Here is a 22,316-nt window from a genome sequence, read left to right on the forward strand (position 1 = left end):
AGCTGGAAAGAGAGATCTTAACATCTTGCTGTAAGATCAACAGTAACTCTTTGGTCTTACGTTCATTTTAATATAAATCTTGAAAGTCATTTTAATATGATCTTTTAAAAATTTCACAGAAATACAGAATACTAGAAGTACAAAGGACTTTCAGTTCAACGTGGTTGACTGACCACATATTTATCTCTTTTCCCTTTCAAAATGTTACTAAACAATTAAAAGGAATATTTCTTTTTAATGAAGCCAACAAGACAGGAGCTGTCCATGCATGAGAGATTTCAAAATATTTCTGGGAAACAAAAATCAATGGAGGAATGCTGACTGAAGAAGCAGGATGGGGAAATCTAGGTCCCCCGTGAGTGTGGAAGGGATTATAGGAACAGGGAATGGATTGGCCTTAAAGAACCCTGGAGAACCAGGGTCCTGGAAATGCAGGTGTGACAAAGGATGGAATGAAATGGAGCTGAAAATGGGAAGGCTAATTAAACTCTACATATTTCCTGTCAGGTCCTCCACCTCATTTTCAAATAGATTAGCCATCAGGGAAGTATCTTTCTACCAGTCAGAAAGTCAGAATTTTTTTTTCTTAAAAAAAAAAAAAAAAAAAGTACTCTACCCCAGAGTAAAGACCCTACATATTATGTCTGACTCCCTGCCAAAGCACCCTAAAACAAAGTTCCCATTGAACAAGACTTGCTCCTGTGCACAGAGCAGGAATAGCACAGAATGGATGATTATGCAAAATGCTGGTGCATTCATTTGCATCACCATTAAATATGAATGGACAACCAACAATGGCCAGACAATTGAGGACATCCATAAAACCTGCAATGGGAAGAGAAAGACCAAAATGAAATAAACAGTAAAATAATCCTAAAGGCAACAGAGCATCCAGGGAACAGGAGAGAGCTTAAGTAAAACAAAGCAAACCCTCTCAAATTAATATTCTTTAGAGAGATTTGAGAAGGTAGTGCATCCATAAAATAAGAATGGGATACTTTGAAAAAGGAGCCATTAGAGAACAAGAAAGAGTTATTGGAAATTAAAAATAATCTCCTAGAAATGAGAACCGGAAAACAGAGATGAAAGAGAAAAGATGAGAGAGATATAGAGGGAAAATCCAGGATGGCTAACTTATAAGAAAAAAATGGAGAAAAAGAAAATATCAAAGAAACAATACAGAATTTTTTTCAAAACAGAAAAGAATATTTGAGTTGCCCAGTATAATGAATATATATATATATATCCAAACACATCTTTGGAAAAATTTAAAACAGAGAGAATAAAGCACCTATAAGCTTCTAGAGAGAAAAAGCCAGTTACCTTTAAAAGAACAAGAATGATGAGTATGGCACCAACCACACTGGATGATGAAGGACACAGAATAGTGCCTTTGGCATTTGGAGGAAAGCTGATTTTCAACGTAGAATTCTATACCCATCCAAATTATCAACAAAATATGACATTTTCAGACATTCAAAGATTCGGGAAATTTGCCTTCCACCTACCAGTTCTTAGGAAGTTACTTGAGACGCTCCAGTGAAATAATGTAATTGTGAGATTTTAGAAACAGACGCTAAAAGCCAAGACAGTAATGAAGAGAAACCCCAGAATATCAAGCCTAGTGGCAAATCAATCCCTTGGAGCAAGAAGGCTGAGGGTTCCAGTAGGGAGCTTTCTAGGGGAGAAAAGGAGTGTTTGGAGAAACTTGAGACCACCTTTGGAAATTTGGAACAACCTGAAGAGGTCTTAACCTAAAGGCAGACAGGAAAAAAGAAAGGTAGTTGGAAACCTCAGGGGAGGAAAAAAGAACACAAAAACTAAATAAGACAGAACATGCCATCATAGTATACACCACTTAGCTGTGCAGAGAACAATATTTATAAAACTCAAACAATGTGAGCACTATTGACTGATTTTTAATTTAGAGTCAATATACATAGAGTCAAGATGAAGGGAGGACTTATAACTACAAGACAGACTGTTTTAACCTTTGCAGTGTAAAAGTTTCGCTAATGATTTGGAGGTAGGAGTAGGGAGGAAAGGTCAGGGAAGCATGCAAACAGACTTATCTCTAAAAAGTGTGGACACAAAGGATAATCTTAATTGATGTAACTAAGAAATAAAGGTAAGGATATTATTTAAAGCTACAAAGCTAACCAGTAGAGAAACTGAAAATGGTGATATAACCATATTGGCAAGAAAGGGAGCTATGCGGAATAGTACAACCGAGCTAAATTCTCATGTAGTGAAGAAATCAGGGGCGGCCAGTTAGCTCAGCTGCTTAGAGCACCGTGCTCTTAATAACAAGGTTGCCAGTTCTATACCCACATGGGCCACTGTGAGCTGTGCCCTCCACAACTAGATTGAAACAACTACTTGACTTGCAGCTGATGGGTCCTGGAAAAACACACTTAAAATAAATTAAAAAGTTAAAAAAAAAAAAAAAAAGGCCACTGTGAAGAAATCAGTGATAATGTTTTAAATGGATCAAACAAGAAATAGCAGATAAGTATATTATTTACAGACCACAAGAAAAAAAATTGGTACAATTAAATGATTTTAAAATGGTTTCCTCTGAAGAATAAAACTAAGAAAACAGTGAATCAGGAGACTATTGCTTTTCATACCACAGTCTTTTATTATATCTTCTTTTTTTTCATTAACTTTAAAAAAGCAAACAAGAAAAAAGAAAAGATATGTAATGGTTCTGAGAGATTATAATACAATCTACTTGGAAATACCAGATGGACACAGATATTTCTAAGACCTGGGACTTAACACCTGTATCTTCCGGTGTTGATTGTGTGTGTGTGTGTACATGTTTAATAAGATTTTATTTTTAAACTTTTGAATTAAAAATAATTTCAACCTACAGAAAACTGTCAAGAATAAAAATTATGCAAAGAACACTTGTATGTTCTTTACCCAGATTCACCCATATCAACATTTCATTCTGTAAGCTTCGTCATTTACCTCCCTGACACCGTCTTGTATTTTCTAAACCATTGGAGGGTTGCATACTTCATAACCCTTTTCCTTCAGTGTGTATTTCATAAGGATAGGTAGGAATATGCTCTTAGATAGCCAAGACAAATTTAACATTGATACAAAACTTTAATCTACCAGTAAGATTTAATTTACAAATAATATTTTTTTCTCACTATAGGCTGCCTCCCTTCAGATTCTGTTTTGCCATGTACCTTTTTCCTTTTCTTCCCTCATTCCAGTCTTCTGCTATCACCCTCATTCTCTCTACTTGTTTTGCTCTCTGTTTTGAAGTCTTTGTTCCGTAATTATTTGAATGATTCCTGGAGCTTAAAATACAGGCATACACAGACACACACTTAGAAGTAAAACTTTACTTCTAGAGGAAGTCTTTTGTTCCTTTGCTTTTCCAAAAATTACTGGCACCGTTGTTTTGGTCTTTGACCCTCCTTTTGAAAAACAAATTGCATAGCTATTTTTCTGAGGGTTTAACCACTTTTTTTCCCCTGTCTTTTTTCTCTTTGGTTTATAGTTTCAAAAAGTACCAGAAGGTCCTATCCCTCCATCCACACCAAAGTTTGCATATGGAAAAGTTCCTCTGAAAAAGGTAAGAAATAAAAATAACAGAAACGTTGAGAGTGAGGAAGTGAAATTTAGCTGTTGTGAGTGAAAGTGTTATGCTGGGGAATTGGTTCGTTCTTTTTCTCTGTATTTGTTTTCTGTGAGACTGAAGGGGTAGATGACGTTTCTTGGAAAACGGGGACATGGGAGGTGAGAGGATGTGTATGCATGTTGACAGGATGAACAAATAGGGCATGAGCAGGAGTAGGGACGTATTCTAGATCATTCAGATCATTTTGGTTCAATTACCAGTTGTCCAAAGTAATCCCAGGAGGCTTGGTGGGAATAACGTGCCACCTTGTTGTTATGGCTGGTGAGGTTCTTTTTTAATAATTCACCTCTTTTAAAGGGGTTCTCAAAAGCCACAAGCATTTTGTTAGGGCTTTGCCCTAAATTACGCACTCCCATCTCCAAGTCATGTCCTAATTTTTGTGCTCTGTGCTTCATATGGTAACTGGGACATCAGGAGGGAAAGCTAGAAATTAATCATAAATAGGAGCTGAGGACATTTTATTCTAGGAAAAGAGAAAAAGAAGAGAGATTTCATTTAATAATAGTCAGAAGTGACGTAAGCCAAAGTCAATTTGTTTTGACCATCTGTGTCTTCAGGTTTTCCCCTCTTATAATCCCTAACTCCTACATGTGTTAACTCACAAGAAAAAAAAACAAAAAACATGAACAGTTACATATTTCTTAAGAATCTTGATATTCTAAAATAGCATCATAAGTTTTTATCTTTAAGCAAAATCCCAAACATGATTGTATGGTTTTATTTTCCATTCATAAAGCCCTTTGATATTATGGTTGGGTGAGCACTTGTAACATTTTCCACCTAGTGTCAGATAAGCGTGTTACATTCTGCAAAGAATGTGGTTGGTCTCTGCCTGATAGGCATCTTTCTTTAGATTAATCAAACTTTAATCGCACTTGTAAGGGGAGCACCTTCCACTTGTTCACTGCGATTGCTACTTAAGGAAAAGCCGGTTTGTTCGTTTTAGAGCTGAGAAATTTATTTTTATACAACAGGAAGTAACTGCAAATGTTTAATACTACAGCATTGCTAAGACAAATGTAGCTTAGTGGCAGAAGCATTCTGTTTACCATAGAGGAGAATTGTGTGAGCAGAAATGGCTTTTCATTGTTAACTAAATATATTCAATTTAAGAGAACAAGTTGGCATATAACTGAATTAAATTTATGTAGAACAGAGTTATGTAAGATAAAACCTTTTATTATGAGTTGAATTGCTTTAGTGTGCAAGTGGAAAAATATCCATGTGAATAGCTGAATTGATAGAATCGTACTTAAGATTTTTCTTGCTCGATGTTGCGCATCAGCAAGGTAACAACCATGGAAAGTGTTTATAAAATTCCTAACCAGTATCATGTCATGGCAAGTCCTGGGTTTGGAGTCATACCTGACTGCAAATCCTGGCTCTGCCATTGCTTGAGTGAGCTTCTCTGAGCCCCCATTTTCTCAACCCTACCCAGGGTAGTTGTGAGGATTCAATGAGGTGTGCGTGTAATGTGCTGTCTCTCCTGGAGTTTGGTCGATCCCCAGTGTTGGGTAGCTGTTACCATTGTTATTTTACAAGCAAGCCACCGGAGTTGCCAGAATACACAACCGTGTAAGTGGAATATAGTATTTGTTGAGTAGCTACTGCGTGCTGGGCACTGGGGATGAGCACAGTACAGACCCTGCCCTTAGGGAGCTGACAGTCTGGCAAGGACAGTGAAGGGAAGAAAACTGGTAAATGATACAGGCGTGGAAGGTATGCTGCAGACAAGTTCAGAGGAGGGCACATCAGTTATTTCACTCAGAGGTGCTGGGGAAGGCTTTACACAGGAGGTAGCCTCAGCCTTGGTTTTTGTTTCTTTTAAGGGCCTTTTATATACAGGAGGTTGTATTTGCGAACAGATACAGTTTAAACTCTCTTTAAGATTACCATCCATTATTTTTCATCAAGAGTTAGGGAATAGATAGAGATGATTGAAGGTGACTGGGGAGCAGCGTTGAGTTGAATTTGAACCATTTATGTTTATTTGGGGGTTTGGACAAATCCACTAATGTCTTTAATAATTTGCAAATGACATTCTCCTCAACTCTGATGACCAGGGAAGGCTGACAGTGAGTGAATGCTGCTTTGTTTCATTTCAGTTAAAGACTGTGGAGGAATCTCTGAACATTCTGTGTCCCACTGGGCCTATAAAAAGCCTTTATCCCTTGACATTTATCCAGGTGAAACAGGTAGGTTTTCAAAGGTAATGCTTCATCTTTTTCTACTTGCAAAAATGTGCTTTCTGCCCTGCGTTGCAGTGCCTGTTTTGAGCAAAGGTCCTAAACGGTAAGCAGATAAATCAGACCCCAAGCAAACTAACCGTGGATTTCCAGACTCTCTTTAGCTGCAAGTACTGTACATTTAGGTTGATCTTTTATTTTTCTCCCACTTCTTATTCTTACTCAAATAGGTAGTAAGTAGCTCAATCTGCTTCAGGGTAATTCTACGCAAGCTATAAATTGAATGCATTTCTGATCTAATTAATCTTTATTACTAGGTACCTGTGGAAAACCACAATTTTAATACTCAAAAGAGAACAATTTAATTATTTGTCCTTAGTTAGCTCAAAGGTATAGAGACTGTGTTCTTAATAGATCAAGTTCTTAGAGATCCTTTTTCCTGATTTTGAAGAGAACAGAGAATAGAGCACATCACGCGTGTGTGTGTGTGTGTGTGTGTGTGTGTGTGTGTGTGTGTGTGATCTCCAGGCACTGCCCCATCTTTTTAAAGAGCTTTTCTAACTTTTTATTTTGGAGAATTTCAAATCTATAAAAGTTGCAAGAATAGCACAACAAACACCTGTATAGCTTCCACCTAGATTCACCAAGTGTTAACAGGTTGCTTCGCTTGCTTTATCTTTCTATGTATATATGTGGTCACCTGCTGGTTTTTGTTTTCGTTTTGTTTTGTTTTGTTTTAACCATTTGAGTTAGTTGTCAACATTATAACACTTCGCCCCCAGATACTACAACATATATCTTTGAAAAAGAAGGACATTTTCCTACATGATCACAATATAATGATCACACTTAAGAAATTTAACACTGATGCAATCCAATTATCTAACAAACATTCCGTAGTCAAGTATCCCTGGTCATTGCAATAATGTGCTTTATAGCTTCTCTCTTTTTTCAATCCAGTATCCAATCCATGATCACTCATTACATTCAGTTATATTGTCTCTCTCATCTTTTTTCATCTGAAACTATTCCTGAGTCTGTTTTTCTCTCTCTCATGACATGGGACATTGCTTAAGAATTCAGGCCAGTTGTTTGATGGACCACCCCTCACTGATTAGATTCAGTAAAACATTTTTGGCATAAACATGACAAAGGTGATGTGTCCTTCTTGGGACATCATACCAGGATGCCCATGAGGTCAGTTTGTCCCTTTGTTGCCATGTTAAGTTTGATCAGTCAGTTAGCATTTCAGCCCCATGTTTTGAAATGGAAAGTTATCTGGGTCCTCCTTTCTGACTTTCTGTAGAGATTGCCTTCTGGAAGATGTCTGAAAAATAAGGTGATATAATAATAACATATCTTAGTTTAGTGTATTTTGCCTCCAGTTACTATTTTTACATTTGTAAAATTTTACAAGAATGTTTTTTACAACAACTCTGGTTTGTGATAAGCAAAATGAATAGCTAGGTAGCTAGGTTCCCCCACCCTCTACTTTTTCCTTAACATTGGGTAGAGTTCCCTCTCTCGTTCTAGCACACACTGGCTGTATGTCCATGTCTTCCTCTGTAAAATAGAACCTGCCTTCTCCACCTTACAGAGCCATCGAGCACATCAGACAAGACGAGGACACTAGAGCAGCTGGAACCTGGGAAGTAAATTCCAGGTTAATGTACAGACACTGGCAGTCATTGTTCTTTCTCAGACCCCTTCTGCTTTCTGGTCTTTGGCCAAGGCAGTGCTCTTGGCTTGGGTGGGGCTCCCTGGGCCCTGGCTGTTTTGGGTCTGGGGCAAGCCCATGAAATGTTTGCTTCCAGTGAAACCCACGAAGAGCACAAGTGCAGGGCATGGGGTGCAGCCCTGGTACCTCTGCAGCCGGCCCCCTCCGCCCCACCTTTGTAGGGCCCACCAGAGCTTCCGCTCCCCTTCAGGAAGCCCTTTGCAAAGGTTTCCTCAGTCTCTCTGATTTAGGAGTTACCACTTTGGTTACTTTGAAATGAGAAAGATGCAGATTTAGGGGTCTGCTAAAGAGGCATCTTGTGCTTTTGGGTGGTGGCACCAGTGGCATTTCTTGAGTTCAGCCCTTTTCTACAACACAGGAACGCAGGTTAACATTTTTTTTCCAGCACCTCCACATCACCTTTTCACTTACCTGAAGTGTACTTCATTGCTTTCCAAGAACTGTAATGCGTAGATGTGAGGACCTTGTTCTCTGTCCCATGAGGAATTTCGACTTGGATTCTCTTCTCCGGCTCAGGATTTGGCCCAGCTCACCCCCACGAGTGCCCACAGCAGGGAAGTCTGCGGCTGCTGCTGAGGCTGATGGTTTGGGGCCGGCCTCTCAGACCAGGGATACCGGCATCTAAACATTTTCTGCCTTAGCAGCAGGTTCCACCCCCATCTCTCACTATCTTTGTTTCCCCCACTCTCCCACTTTAAATAGTTTCTGATTGACTCTTGTTTTGTATGTTAGAGCAGATTTAGCCCAAGAACCTGGACAAAGTTTTACTGAACATTCTTGGCTTTATTGTTATTTCTGTGTGTGTGTGTGTGTGTGTGTGTGTGTATTTTGTTTTCTTTGTTTGTTTGTTTGATTGGTTGGATGGTTGGTTTGGTGCGGCTTGGTTTTCTTTGAGGTCACATAAGTAACATTTTGATACATGTGATAGGATCCCCCTTAGTGATTCCAGGGAAATCACTAAGGGGACTGATTCCAGTTCCCTTCTTTCAGATTGCACTTTTCCTGGAGGCGGGGGAAGCATTTCATTCCTTATGGTTTTAGAATCCTCACTTTCACACAGATCAAGGGTGACCAAGTTCTCAAAAGGAACAGCAAACGTGATGATTTTTTTTCTTGCATCCTTTCTAACCAGTATTTTGGGTTTGTGCTGTACCGAACAACACTTCCTCAAGACTGCAGCAACCCAACCCCCCTGTCTTCATCCCTCAGTGGAGTCCACGACCGGGCCTATGTCTCTGTGGATGGGGTAAGAATTGTCTCGGCCCCAACAAGGGGACGTGTGGTCTGCACTGGGTAACATGGCACCGAGGCCTTTGCCCACCTTTTCAACCTCAGGCTCCGTCTCGCCTCTTGACGTCCCTTAGCTCTGCCCCTCACTTGCTGACATGGCCTCCCCCATGCTCCATCTGCCCTCACCCATCTTAACCTGGAGGGCTGGACTCAAGGCCCCACCTTCTCAGAAACCGTCCTGGTCTCCCCAGTCCAAGGCCATCCTCTCTGACTGACCACAACATGTCACCCATGTCTTCTTTGCCTCTGGAGGACAGGGTCCATTTTGTATATGCCCGAGTGGTGATTCATTTAACTTTGTGCCTTCATCCTGCGTGAGAAATTATGTTCTGAAGGATTGTTTATGACAATTATAGCTAAAATGCACAAAGAACTTTGTAAAGATACATGTGAGGATTTCCATTCCTCTCACTGAAACATTCATGTGAAAGAACACATGAAGAGATTTTTCCTAACCAAAAAAAATGTAAAATTAAACTATTTCCATTCTATTGTCGTCAGTGGCTTTACTGTCAGTTGGAGCAAGTTTCCAAGGTCTATGTGTATACTGATGGCGATTGTTTCTTGAATTCCAACTTAGGAGTTGTGTTAGTGAATTATGGTCAGTAATATTAATTTTTTTAAAAACCCCATCTTTTAAAAAATTCGGACAATCTTGCGGCTAAAATGCCTGCTGTTTTCCCTCTTTCTATTATATAATTTTCGTGGTTAATGCATATCAGGTATTTTGAGGTGAGAATACTCCACCTAACTCTCTGATTTTTATCTCGTTTATCTGATTTTGTCTCATCTTGCCATGTTGTTTAGGAGCTATTTTTTTGTTTTGTTTTATGATTGCCTTTTTGTGCTGTGAGAACACAAAGAGTTTCCTGTAATAGGAATCCTTCACTGGAGTAGTCTGCCTCCATTCCCTTTCTATTAAAAATAGATACGAAGCAAAACATTCCAGAGTAGAGGAAAAGTCTAGACTTTTCCTTGCTCAGAGCTGTGTCTGGCGACTTTCCTGTTTGGAAAGCAGTGATTGGCAGAACTTGGCCACCTGGCCAGTGGCTTGGACTAAGGGGCCATCAAAGCATTTCCTCCCCATTCTGGTAACACTTCACGGTGGCAAAATAAATACTGAATTAACTGAGTGAACTGCCTCTCTGCTGATCTACTCACCTGAGTTAATTCTCATTTGGCATTGAACCCACAGGTCCCGCAGGGAATTCTTGACCGAAGCAGTGTGATCACTCTGAACATAACAGGGAAAGCGGGAGCCACACTGGACCTTCTGGTGGAGAACATGGGGCGCGTGAACTATGGTGATTATATCAATGATTATAAGGTAGGACCAGCCTTACTAATAGGAGTAAGGTTCAAAGGGTGGCGGGGCTGTGCCTAAGCCATCCAAGAAAGTTTTTCTAAATCTGTTTAAAAACTCTCATGTATACGTTCTTTCCCTCCAGCCCTGTCAACATAGACGCAATTCTTAAAAGCACACACACTTTGTTAAATTTGATGAGAGAACCTACCCTGATTTGTTTTGCAAACTAGAAGTTGAGTTATTTTGAAGACCTGTTTTCCTCAGCAGGTGATGAGAAAGTTGAGCTTTGCGGACAGCACCCTTCCCTTGTGTTTGAATTCAGTCATCCTAGAGAAGGAAACAGAAGGAGGAAACTACTTCACTGTGCTTTTCCTCTGCTTATAAAACCCACTGAGCTCTCGAAAGGCACTCCTTTGCCAATAAAGCCAGCTTAGCGTTTGGTCGGCTCTGTTTTCTGTACCAAACCTCAGTGCACTGCCTCTCACCTCTGTTGGTTACTCTGTGCCTAGGTGTCTTATCCAAATATGTTTTTCTCACACATATTTTTAGAGCATTACTCAACAAACTTTTGCTAAGATCATACTCTGTGCGAGGTGCTCTGTGAGGTGTTTCGGGGGATACAAAGATGTTGAGATAGCTCCATGGGTAGCTCACCATCTGGTAGAGAAGAGAAAGCTCGCACCGAGGGAATTATGGCACCAGCCAGTCAGATAGAACAGGTGTCTGTGGCTATTTCCTGACCCTCTTGGTGGCAGCTCAGAGGCTGTTCTGAATAATGTGGTGAAATCTCATGCCATCCCACTCCATCCTGCCTGGAACGTGAATCATCCCCCTTTATTCAACGTATCCACACCATATACACTACTGCCTGTCAATCACTTAGTAGTCGCCTCAGTTATCAGATCCACGGTCGCAGTATTGCAGTATTTGTGTTCAAGTAACCCTCGTTTTACTTAATAATGGCCCCAAGCTTAAAAGCATTGTTGCTGGCAATTCAGATATGCCAAAGAGAAGCCATAAGTGCTTCCTTTAAGTGAAAAGTATGTACATATAGGAAAAAACAGAATATATATAGGATTTGGTACTATCTGTGATTTGAGGCATCCACTGGGGGTCTTGGAACATACGCCCGTGGATAAGGGGAGGCTACTGCATCAAAGTAGTCTCACTTACATTATCTAACTTAGTCCTTACAACAGGTGAGTGTACTCAGATGTAATCATTCCTGTGAGCGCTGCTGAGGACCTCAAGGTCAAGACTTGCTCTGGGATATATGTCAGGGCCAGAGTCTGCCCCCTCCTTCCATCTACAATGGGCTAAACATTCCTTGCCTTCCTTAGGTTCCATCTTTTCTTCCATTCTAGCAATGGCTCTGAACCAAACACTGAAGACTGGGAATTTGGGGTCAAAAGCTCTAGTGGCTCAACCCCCTTTCAGGAGAGGCAGGACCTTTTGTGGGGACCTTCTGGCCTCCAAAGGAAAGAGAGAGCTGTGGTTTGGGAAATGTACCTCTCCCCAAGGAGAAGTGATTTCTCCTCAAGCCAGATCTGTGTGACTTTGATATACAACACAGATTGAGTCTTGTTTACTGTTGGTGTTTCATATCCCAATTTGTTTTTCCCAGGAATTCAGAACTGGAACGCAGAGACACTTAAGCCCTTTCCTTCCCACCCCAGTTCATTGCCCTATTTCTCCTTTGCAGGGTCTGATTTCTAACCTGACCCTCAACTCCAGTGTCTTGACGGACTGGATGATCTTCCCGCTGGACACTGAGAACGCAGTGCGCCACCTGGGGGGATGGCATGGCAATAAGAGCAGGTGCTACGGTAAAGCCTGTGCCTACGACTCATCTAACTACACACTCCCGGCCTTTTATGTGGGGAACTTCTCCATTCCCAGTGAGATTCCAGACTTGCCACAGGACACCTTTATCACGTTTCCTGGATGGACCAAGGTACACATGTTCATGGAAAGTGTTTGAATTCAAGCCTCAAATATCTGATTTTTAGTGTCTGAGAACGAATCAAAAAGAGCTGCTAATGAAACATTGTGTGGCAGTTTGGGGAGTGAAAGTTTTTCTGTGTTAGTTTACCCATTCCTCAGGAGTGGGACCATGGCAGATCTTCAGGGATTCAATAGCCAGCTTGGAGGTGGCACCATCTGCCCCATTTTCATTGACTGACAACTTCCTTTAATGAATGACAGTTTTTCCGCTTCCTCTATGAAAAATCGTAGCCTGTTTTGATACTGATTATAAGGGACATTCCTTTTTATCCTGAAGAAAATCTGGTCCAGGCAAAGGGGGAAATCCCAAGGAGAGCCTGTTTTTCTTTCATCCATGCCTAACTTCATACTCCCATAACACCCCACCTTCATGCAGCCCTGTGCCTTTGGGACATCCACCTTTGTCTACATGATCCTTAACTCTTTCTTAGCCATTTTACTGGCCTGGTCATTCCCCTTTATTTTTTGAAGATATTAGCCTGTCTTCCTTCACTGTCATTTTCTATATCAAGTCCTATTTTCATCCTTGAAGACCATACCATCATTCAGTTATTCAGTCAACAAAATTTTTTCAGTGGCTACTATATTCCCAAACTTTGTGCCATGCACTAAGGATATAATAATGAATAAAACCAGATGTGCCTTCATGGAACTTACAGCCAAGTTGAGGAGAAAAACCAAATTAGGTAATTACCAAAATTAAGTGATGAAACTACCAAAATTAAGTGATGAAACTAAGAAAAAATATTGGGAGTCAATAATAATTGGGGCATTTGACCTTGTCAGGGAGGTCAGGGAAGCTTCCCCTGAGGAAGTGATATTTGAGAGATAGGAATTAACATGGCAAAAAAGGGAGAGGAACATGTTCTAGGCAGAAGAGATACCGTGTGCCAAGGCTATGTGGTTGGAGGGGAAAATGGTGAGTGTGAGGAACTGATAAAGGACCCAAATGTATGAGATACAGAGAAAAGGGCATGTGGTTCAGAGAAGAGGCTAGAAAAGGGATAGAGACCAGATTGGAATAGGCCAATTAAATCACATTAGTTTTGTCTTTATGTTGAGAGCCACTGAAGCCGGAGTGTGACATGATAGGACTGTGATGTGACAAGCCTCTCTGACCCCAGGCTGCAGAATGGGTTGGGTGAGGGTATGTGTGAATTCAGGGGAAACTATCTAGGAAGCTGGATTATCGTCTCCTTGAGAGTCTGAGATGGTGGTAGCCAAAATGGAGATGACATCAACTATTTGAGAGATATTTGAAGTTAATTCAATAAAATGTAATGATGGATTGGATATGGGGGTTTAAAGAGAAGGACGTATCCCAAATGACTCTTAGATCCCAGGCTTCAGCTGGTCAGATGGTACCATTTACGGAAAGAAGAAATTTCAGAAGAAGATTTGAGCTGGGAGAGCAAGATCATGAGTGTAGATTTTGACAAACTGAGTTTGAGAAGTCTTTGAGAATAGCTCTGAGAAGATACTGGAGGAGGGCTGTTAGTTCTATGGGTAGGAAATTCAAAGGAGGGACCTGGACTGGAAATATACAGATAAGATCATTTGTGTATGGATGGTCATTGAAGATATGGGATGGATGAAGTCCTCTAAAAAGAGAGGATGCAGAGGAAAAAAGAGGACCTAAGGCTAATCTTTGAGAGACATAAACATGACAGAGAGTGAGGAGGAGAGACCAAAGAAGTAGGAGGAAAGCCAGCATTTATGCTGCCAAGAGGACAATTGAAATGAAGACAGAAGCACTTCTACTCGATTTAGCAGCAAGGAGGTCACCGGGACCCTCAATAATTGTTATGCCAGTGCAGTGAAGCATTTGCAAGGCAGATGGAGGAGTGTAGGGTAAGGAAATGAACACATGAACATAAATATGGATACTTGAATATAAACATTCTTTTTCAAAAGTTTGACTCTAAAAAAGAAGAGGAAAAAGGTATGTTAATAGCTAGGAGAGCAGAGGGCAAAAGATGCACATGGAGTGTGTTTAATAAATGCTTTTTTATATTTTTTGCTTTTTACATGTTTATGGAAATGCAGTTTCATTATCATTCTGTTTGAATATTTTCTAATTTCACAGGGAGGTTTCTTCTTTGACCCATACATTATTTAGAAATGTGTTGTTTAATTTTCATATATTTGTGGGGTTTTTTTAGCTTATCTTATTTTTATTGATTTCTAATTTAATTCCTCTATAAAAGTTCTACAAGAAGGAGAAAAATATTTATGACCTTGGGTTAGGCAAAGACTTCTTAGATTTGACACCTAAGGCATGATTGTTAAAGGAAAATTTTAATAATTTAGACTTTATTAGAATTAAAAATGTTTTCTCTTCAAAAGAAATCATTAAGAAAATGAAAATCCAAGCCACAAACTGGGAGAAAATATTTTCAAATCATATATCTAACAAAGGACTTGTATCCAGAATATGTAAAGAATATATAAAGAACTCAATAATAGGAAGACAAACAACCCAATCAAAACATGGGCAAAGGACTTGAATAGACATTTCACCAATGAAAATATACAAATGGCTGATAAGTACAGGAAAAGATGCTTAACAGTCAACATCATCAATCATTACGGAAGAGCAAATCAAAACCACAATGAAATACTACTTCACACCCACTATAATGGCTATAATAATAAAAGATGGACAATAACAAATGTTGGCAAGGAGGTGGAGAAACAGGAACCATCCTACATTCCTTGTGGGAATGTAAAATGATACAAACACTTTGGAACACAGTTTAAAGCTTTCTTCAAGTGTTAAACATAGAATTACCATTGGATTTAGCAATATTACTCCTAGGTATATACTCAAGAAAAATGAAAACATGTCCACCCAAAGACTTATATGTGATTATTCATAGCAGCATCATTCATAATAAACCAAAACTGGAAATAATTCTAATGTCCATCAACATACGAATGGATAAATAAAATGTGGTATATCCATACAATGGAATAGTATTCCATAATAAAAAGGAACAGACTACTGATACATGCTACACCATGGATAAATCTGAAAAACATTATGCTAAGTAAAAGAAACCAGACATGAAAGACCACATATTGTATGATTTCATTTATATGAAATATACATAAAAAGCAAATCTATAGACAAAAAGGAGAGTAATGGTTGCTAGGGCTGATGGTATAAATAGAGAGTGACTGCAAATGGGTATGAGGTTTCTTTGGGAGTGATAGAAATGTCCCAGAATTAAATTGTGAAAATGGTTCTACAATCTTCTTAAATTAATGAGACTTGTTTTATGACCTAGCATATGGTATATCTTGGTGAGCATATACCTCTGGAATTTTAAGCTCTAATATCCTCTCTCTGGCCATGTTTCTATTCCCCCAAATTTTCATGCCTCCCAAGCCTGCTGTTGGATCTTACTGATGACCTGAAACTCTCCACCATTAAGGCTGCAATTCCTCCCTGTCCAGCCCAGACGCCACTACTATCCTCTTTTTTTTCTTTTTTTAATTCTTGATTTATTTTCTCTTCCTCTTTTTTTTTTCTTTTAAATTGTATTGAGGAATATTATTGGGGAACAGTGTGTTTCTCCAGGGCCCATCGGCTCCAAGTCATTGTCCTTCAATCTAGTTGTGGAGGGCACAGCTCAGCTCCAAGACCAGTCACCGTTTTCAATCTTTAGTTGCAGGGGGCACAGCCCACCATCCCAGGCGGGAATTGAACCAGCAGCCTTGTTGTTAAGAGCTCGTGCTCTAACCAACTGAGCAATCGGCCACCCCATCGCTATCCTTTTTTAAGAGCCGTTCATTCACTGGCCCCCTTACCCTTCTACTCTGTCTACTTATTTATCCTCCATCTTTAGTCCATCTACCATTGGCCTTTGCTGATTCACCAGTAATTGGGCACTGCTGGGGGACCTTTCCAGCCCGTTCATCAGAGCCACGACCCTCTCTGTCTCCAGCCTCTGGAGGGCCCTAGCTTGCCCAGCAGTGCTTGGTTTGTCTCTCCCCCTTTCCCCATATGGCCTCTCTAACCTCCAGCACTCTCCTTAAGCCACCTTACTCTTCCTCCCACCTCCTGCTGAGGACTCACCCTCCTCGACCCTATCAGGTGTAACTCCTTTGTTCCCTCGGTTTCCTGTCAGACTTATCTCTCTGCCTCCACCCTTACTTCCTGCCCAGGGGCCTCTAGGAGGAAGTGTAAGCTCTGAATCCCCTCCCCACCTTCTTCCTCCAGCCAAGATCCTGTTCTCATACTTTCTCCTCCGGTATGTGTCAGCCTTTCTGTCTTCTTTGCCAAGTCCTGGGTTGCAGCAAAGGAGTGATATCTAGGGTCTCTAGGACCTAAAAACAAAGTAAAACCCTCCCTGGATGTTCCCACGTTAGCTAGCAGGCTTGATCTTGTTCCCTTGCTCCCTCTTTTTCTCCCCACCTTTCTTTTCCCCTTTTCCCTCTGGGTGTTCTGCTGTGTCACATATGTCCTTTGTTCATGCTTTTTCATTCCCTCACTCTGCCCACCTAGCCATCACATATTCATCTGTCAAGACTGGTATTAACTTCTCTATGAAACCTTCCTAGACCCTTAGTCCAGGGAAGGACTGGCCCCATCCTCCTTTCAGCCCCTCTGTGCCCACCTGAACTCAGCACCATGGTGCTTTATCACACTTAGATTAGCACCTAGTTTCATCCACTGGGTCATAAAGTTCATGAGGGACATTTTAAAAATGTGCCCAGCTTATTCACCATCCTGCCCTCCTCCTGGGCCTGGGTGCTCTCGTTCGCTTTCAGGCGAACGGGTGCACAGATACCTGTGTGGCTAAGCCTCTGTGAAGAAATGGGAAAAGTGTAGGCCCTCAGGCAGTCTTGCTAGTGATGAGGGGCTTTGCTGGTGCTGCGGATGCAGTGCCAAGGCAGCTGAGAAGATTCAAACAAATCATTGCTCACTAAGTGTTGTCAGCTTAGTGCCTTAGGAGAAAGAACTTTCTGGAGCTGCAAAGCAGAAAGAGAACATACGTGTTACAGGAATTATGAGAAGGACTGAATAGCTTAGATAGAACTTGAAACAGACCCAAAGGATGGAAGGTTCTTCATCAGAATCAGAGGGAATTTTGTCAGGGAAGGAATTTCATGTGGGAGAATAGTAGAAGCAAAGTGCAGAAATAGGAAAGCATGGGACATTTTGGAAGTTAGAGGGGGTTCACCTTGGCCAGGTCATAAATGTGTCACACCCAAGAGTTACAGACCTAGGCGTCCTGCTCAACACTTGAAAGACACTATCTCCATAATCATCAAGAGTGGCAAATGTGGTAGGATGTTGTATCATTTTCTTTAGTTTGCAGATGAGTAGATAGGGGTTCAGAGAGCTAAGGATCTAGTATGAAGTACAGAAGCCGGTGAGGGAACAGTTCCCTGAGCCCCAAGTCTATGTGACTTGACGGCTCAAATGAAAAGGCAGGCAGCATTGTACGAGGCCTCAAAGGCCCCTGAGGAGCTTGTGCTAACTAATCTCGGTGGGGGCTCTTGACTTATTCCATCAGTCTGATAAATGTTCTGCGCCTTCATGTTTGAAAAGGACATATACACACAATACGTGTGAATGCGTCAGAGGGTTCAGAACCCCAAACGTCCACCTAATCCATATGTCCACTCAAAAAACTAGTACACAAATGTTCACACCGGCATTATCCAAAATTGCCAAAAGGTGGAAAAATCCAAATGTCCACCAACTGGTAACCGAATAGACAAAATGCGGCATATCCATATGATGGAATATCTTTCGGCAATGAAAGTAAATGAACTACTAATGCATGTCGCAACATGGATGAACCTTGAAAGTATGTTAAATGAAAGAAGCCAGTCACAAACCATATATATGGTATGATTCCCTTTACACGAAATGTCCAGAATCAGCAAATCTATAGACACAGGAAGATTAGTGATTGCTGAGAGCAGGGAAAGGGGAATATTGGGTGGAGGGCAGGGCATAGGGAATAACTGCTAAAGGGTGTAGAGTTTCTTTTTGGAATGATGAAAATATTGTGGTGTCAGTTGCATAGCTCTGTAGTATACAAAAACCACTAAATTGGGTGGCCATTAGCTCAGTTGGTTAGAGCGTGGTGCTAATAACACCAAGGTTGCCAGTTCAATCCCTGCATGGGCCACTGTGAACTGCGCCCTCCTTAAAATAAATCAATTAATTAATAATAATAATAATACCCACTAAATTATACACTTTAAATGAGGGAATTTTATCCGAACACACACACAAACACAGGCCCATCCAGAGGATTTGTGGACCTGGGTTACGTAGGTCTGAAAATGAGAGGACTACATACATCGTACGTAAAACAGAACATCTGTGTTTCCTGTTATTTTCTGCTGAGCAGTGGCCCCTGTTGCTGAGGACTAACGCTTGCCTGCTCCTGAGGTTGTGAATGATCAGCACACACAGAACAGAGAGATCCCACTCCCAACAGCGCACCGAGTTCTGACTTTTGGAAGAATGAGCCCTTTGGAAGATGCAGGGGTGGGGAGAGGATGGATGAAGGACCATTTCTAACACTCTGCCTCTGGGCACATTAACCCTCCCGGTCAGGGCAGCCCTGCTAATGTTCCTGTCCCCAGTCTCTTGGCTTATGCTATTCACTTGCTGTAAAGAAACTACCTTGATTTCCAGACTGAAGTCACTGGTAAGAGTGATTCATGAGATAAAAAAAATCACTTTTGATTACTTCGGCTTTACTTACGTTGAATGTGGCTTTTCTGGTTAAATGCTTGAACGTCAATTGGGATTCCAGTGGGAAGAAGTCAAGTATGTTTTGCTGTGTCCCAGAGACACAAGGCCAGCTTGTGTCTGCACAGAAGTCTTATCTGACCGCAAACTCTCTAAGGTAGGCAGTGCTTTGTCTCATAAGCACCATACCTAAAATGCCCTGTTCTGCCAATGCAGTGATATTTGTGTGGTTTATCTCTCCTTCAGATGGATGTAGATAAGTCTCATATTAATATCCTCTGTAGGTTTGGGTGTATAACAGAGCATGGTAGTGAGAGGGGTAAGATAATGTCCCACTTTTCCTCAACCAGAATTATGCTTCAAAAAGCTAAGAATCAAAATGGAATACTGACTAAAATCAGTTTTAGTTTTTAAAGGCAAACATTACCTCTTTCAAGGAGTAAAAATATCACAAAATAAGAATTTATAACAAAGGGCTGACAAAAAAAAATCCCTTTTGTCACCAGTCTTATCCTCAGGCCAGGTGATTAGAGGGTTGGAACTTTCGATTCCATCCCCCAACCTCTGGGGTGGGGCGTGGGGAGGCTTGAGATGGAGCTCCAGAATAAACTAGAACAAGGAGATTTGGAGAGCATCCGGGTTGGTGCACCCATCCAGGTGCTGGGAGGTGCGCCCAGAAAGGGCTGGAAGCTCTGCATCCCACCCCCACACTTTGCCCTATGCATCTCTTCCATTTGGCTGTTCCTGAGTTGTATCCTTTATAATAAAGCCATAAAGGCAAGTAAAATGTTTTCCTGAGTTCTGTGAGCCATTCTAGCAAGTTATTGAACCTAAGCAGGGGGGTCTTAGGAACCCCCAATTTATAGCTTGTTGTTCAGAAGCACAGGTGTCTTGAGAACTGTGACCAGTGTCTGAATGGGGGCAGCCTTGTGGGACTGAGCCCTTTAACCTGTGGGATCTGACACCAGCTCTAGGTAGATGATGTCAGAATTGAGTTGTTGGACACCCAGATGGTGTCCAAAGAATTGGAGGATTGATCGGTATCAAATAAAATATCCCAGAAAGAGTGAGGAGCAAGTGGTAGAAAATGCATTGGAAAGGTGGTTTTGTGGCCTCATGTGTGAAGGAATCTGGACATTACCTTGAGAACTTTGTAGAACTAGGGCAGGTATTAAGCATCAAAATGATTTGAATGAATGTGGCAACAGTGTGTAACATGTACCAGAGGGGAAGAACTTGATGACTGGCTGTTGAGCGTGTAAACATGAGAGATAAGGGCACTGCTTGTAGGGAAACATAATAATAAAACACTGTTTTCAGATAATCGTGATAATTAGGAAGAATATAAATGTGATAATGTGATATAAAGTAAGGTATAGGGGTAAAGATGTTGGATCTTATATGGCATATTAGCTATCGATTGCTGTGTAACATTTCACCCTAAAATTCTGTGGGTTGAAAGAGTAATAAACATATATTATCCTCACAATTTCTGTGGGTCAGGAATTTTAGATTGGTCTGGCTGGGAGGTTCTGGATCAGGGTCTCTCATGCACTTATAGTCAAGCTGTCAGCCATGGCTGCACCATCTGAAGGTTTGGCTGGGGCTGGACCATCCACTTCGAGGTGGCGCACTCATATAGCTGGCAGTTTGGTGCTGGCTGTTGACAGGAGGCCTTAGTTGTTCCCCACACAGGCTGCTTGAGTGTCCTCATGACATGGTGACTTGCTTTCCCCAGAGTGAGCGATCCAGGAAAGAAAGGCAGGCAGAAACTATCCTTTTTTATAATCAAGGCTTGGAAATCACATAACATCATTTTTGTCACATTCTGTTGGTTAAAAGAGAGCCATTAATTCTGGTTCCTGTTGTAGGGATGGGAATTAGGTTCTGCCTTTTGAAGAGAGAAGTGTCAGAGAATTTCTGGACATATTTTAACACCAACACCTACAGAGCGGTCAAGGGATGATGCGTCTAGGAGGAGAGGACCAATAAGTGAGACCTGAAGGATGAGACTGAGTCATCCATGTGAAGAGCCAGAGGAAGAATATTCCAGAACGAGGGAACAGTGAGTGCAAAGGCCAAAGCAAGGGCGAGAGTGTGGGAGATGAGGAGCTAGAGGTGGCGCAGGTGTGGGAATAAAGAATTTGGCTTCTCTTTGCTCCTGTGGAGGGTGTTAAACAGATAGTGAAAGAACTGATTTACATTCAGAAGATCTCTTCTCAGTGGGGTGTGGATTACAGCGAGGTGAGGCTGGAAGCAGGGGTTCCTGATGGGACCCTATTACAGTAATCCTGTAAGAAATTGTGATCTATGTAACTTTGCTAACAATTGTCACCCCAGTAAACTTTAATTTAAAAAAAAGAAAGAAAGAAAGAAATTGTGGACTTGGGTGCCGGTAGATTGAAAGATGTGCAAGACCTGTATACAAAAGAAAAGGCAAGCTTTGCTGAAGGATTATGAGTGGTGGTGGAGAGAAAGAGGAGTCAAGGGAGACTCCAGAGCTTGGGGCCAAGCAGCTGGAGGGATGGAACTGTCAGCTTCTGAGCTGGGGAAGACTGTAGGAGAGCAGGCGGAGGATCAGAAGCTCTGTTTTGGGCATGTTCAGTCTCAAGTACTTACTAATTATTCAAGAGGAGCTATCCATTCTTGCCCATCAATCAAAGAGGTGGCCATAAAATCTGGAAACATAACAAGCAATAAATAAATAAATAAATAAGTAAATAAATAAATAAATCTGCATTCAATACAATGGAATAATGTCATCTACGTTTCCAGCTCTTATGGCCTGGCAGTCTTTTTAAGTCTGTACAAATTGGGAAGTAGATTACAGTGTAAGTTAAAGGTATGTATTCAGTGCTTGTTATGGGAATGCAGAGGTAAAGTACCTGTCCCAGGTTTGGAGCTGTTAGAAAAAGGCCCCGACAGGTAGAACTAACTCCAGAACGGAGGACGATGGGTAGGAATTACTCTTCTGCTCCCACACTCCTCTGAAGCTGTTCCTGCCAAGGCCACCGGCGCCTAGATGGTGGTATGTTCACTAGGCATTTCTCAGGTCTTACTCGACCTCTTGTCAAGTAACATCTGATATGGGTAACGATTTCCTCCCTTGAAACTCTTCCCCTAACTTCTGTGACCAAACTTCTCCTGGTTTTTCTTCCCCTTCTTTGTTCCTTCTCAGGCTTCTCTTTCAGTTTCTAGGTTTCAGACCTCAGGGCTTGATGCTGAGCCCCCTCCTTACACTTTCAGGGCCTGTCATCTACCAGATGTGTCGGTAATACCCAACTCAGTATGATTGAGGGCCCAGAGCACCACATCCAACCACCAGGGGAGGCCTGCCATTGGGGGTCTTATAGACACCTCCAACCTGATAGGTATAAAACAGAACTGCTCCTCCTCATCGCCCTGAAACC

General features: G+C 41.3%; 1 protein-coding gene across 2 annotated transcripts in view; it reads left to right on the forward strand.

Moving 5' to 3' along the window:
• GLB1 (galactosidase beta 1) overlaps positions 1–22,316 on the forward strand; it is an 82,076-nt gene that overhangs the window by 52,506 nt on the left and 7,254 nt on the right. For both annotated transcript variants that reach the window (XM_033131944.1, XM_033131945.1), the window contains exons 11-15: positions 3,521–3,595; positions 5,767–5,856; positions 8,718–8,831; positions 10,071–10,202; positions 11,884–12,135. In XM_033131944.1, the coding sequence (XP_032987835.1) occupies positions 3,521–3,595; positions 5,767–5,856; positions 8,718–8,831; positions 10,071–10,202; positions 11,884–12,135 (663 nt within the window). The remainder of the gene's footprint in view (positions 1–3,520; positions 3,596–5,766; positions 5,857–8,717; positions 8,832–10,070; positions 10,203–11,883; positions 12,136–22,316) is intronic.

This window comes from Rhinolophus ferrumequinum, chromosome 17 (genome assembly GCF_004115265.2).
Source record: "Rhinolophus ferrumequinum isolate MPI-CBG mRhiFer1 chromosome 17, mRhiFer1_v1.p, whole genome shotgun sequence".
In the NCBI taxonomy this organism is placed as follows: Eukaryota; Metazoa; Chordata; class Mammalia; order Chiroptera; family Rhinolophidae; genus Rhinolophus; species Rhinolophus ferrumequinum.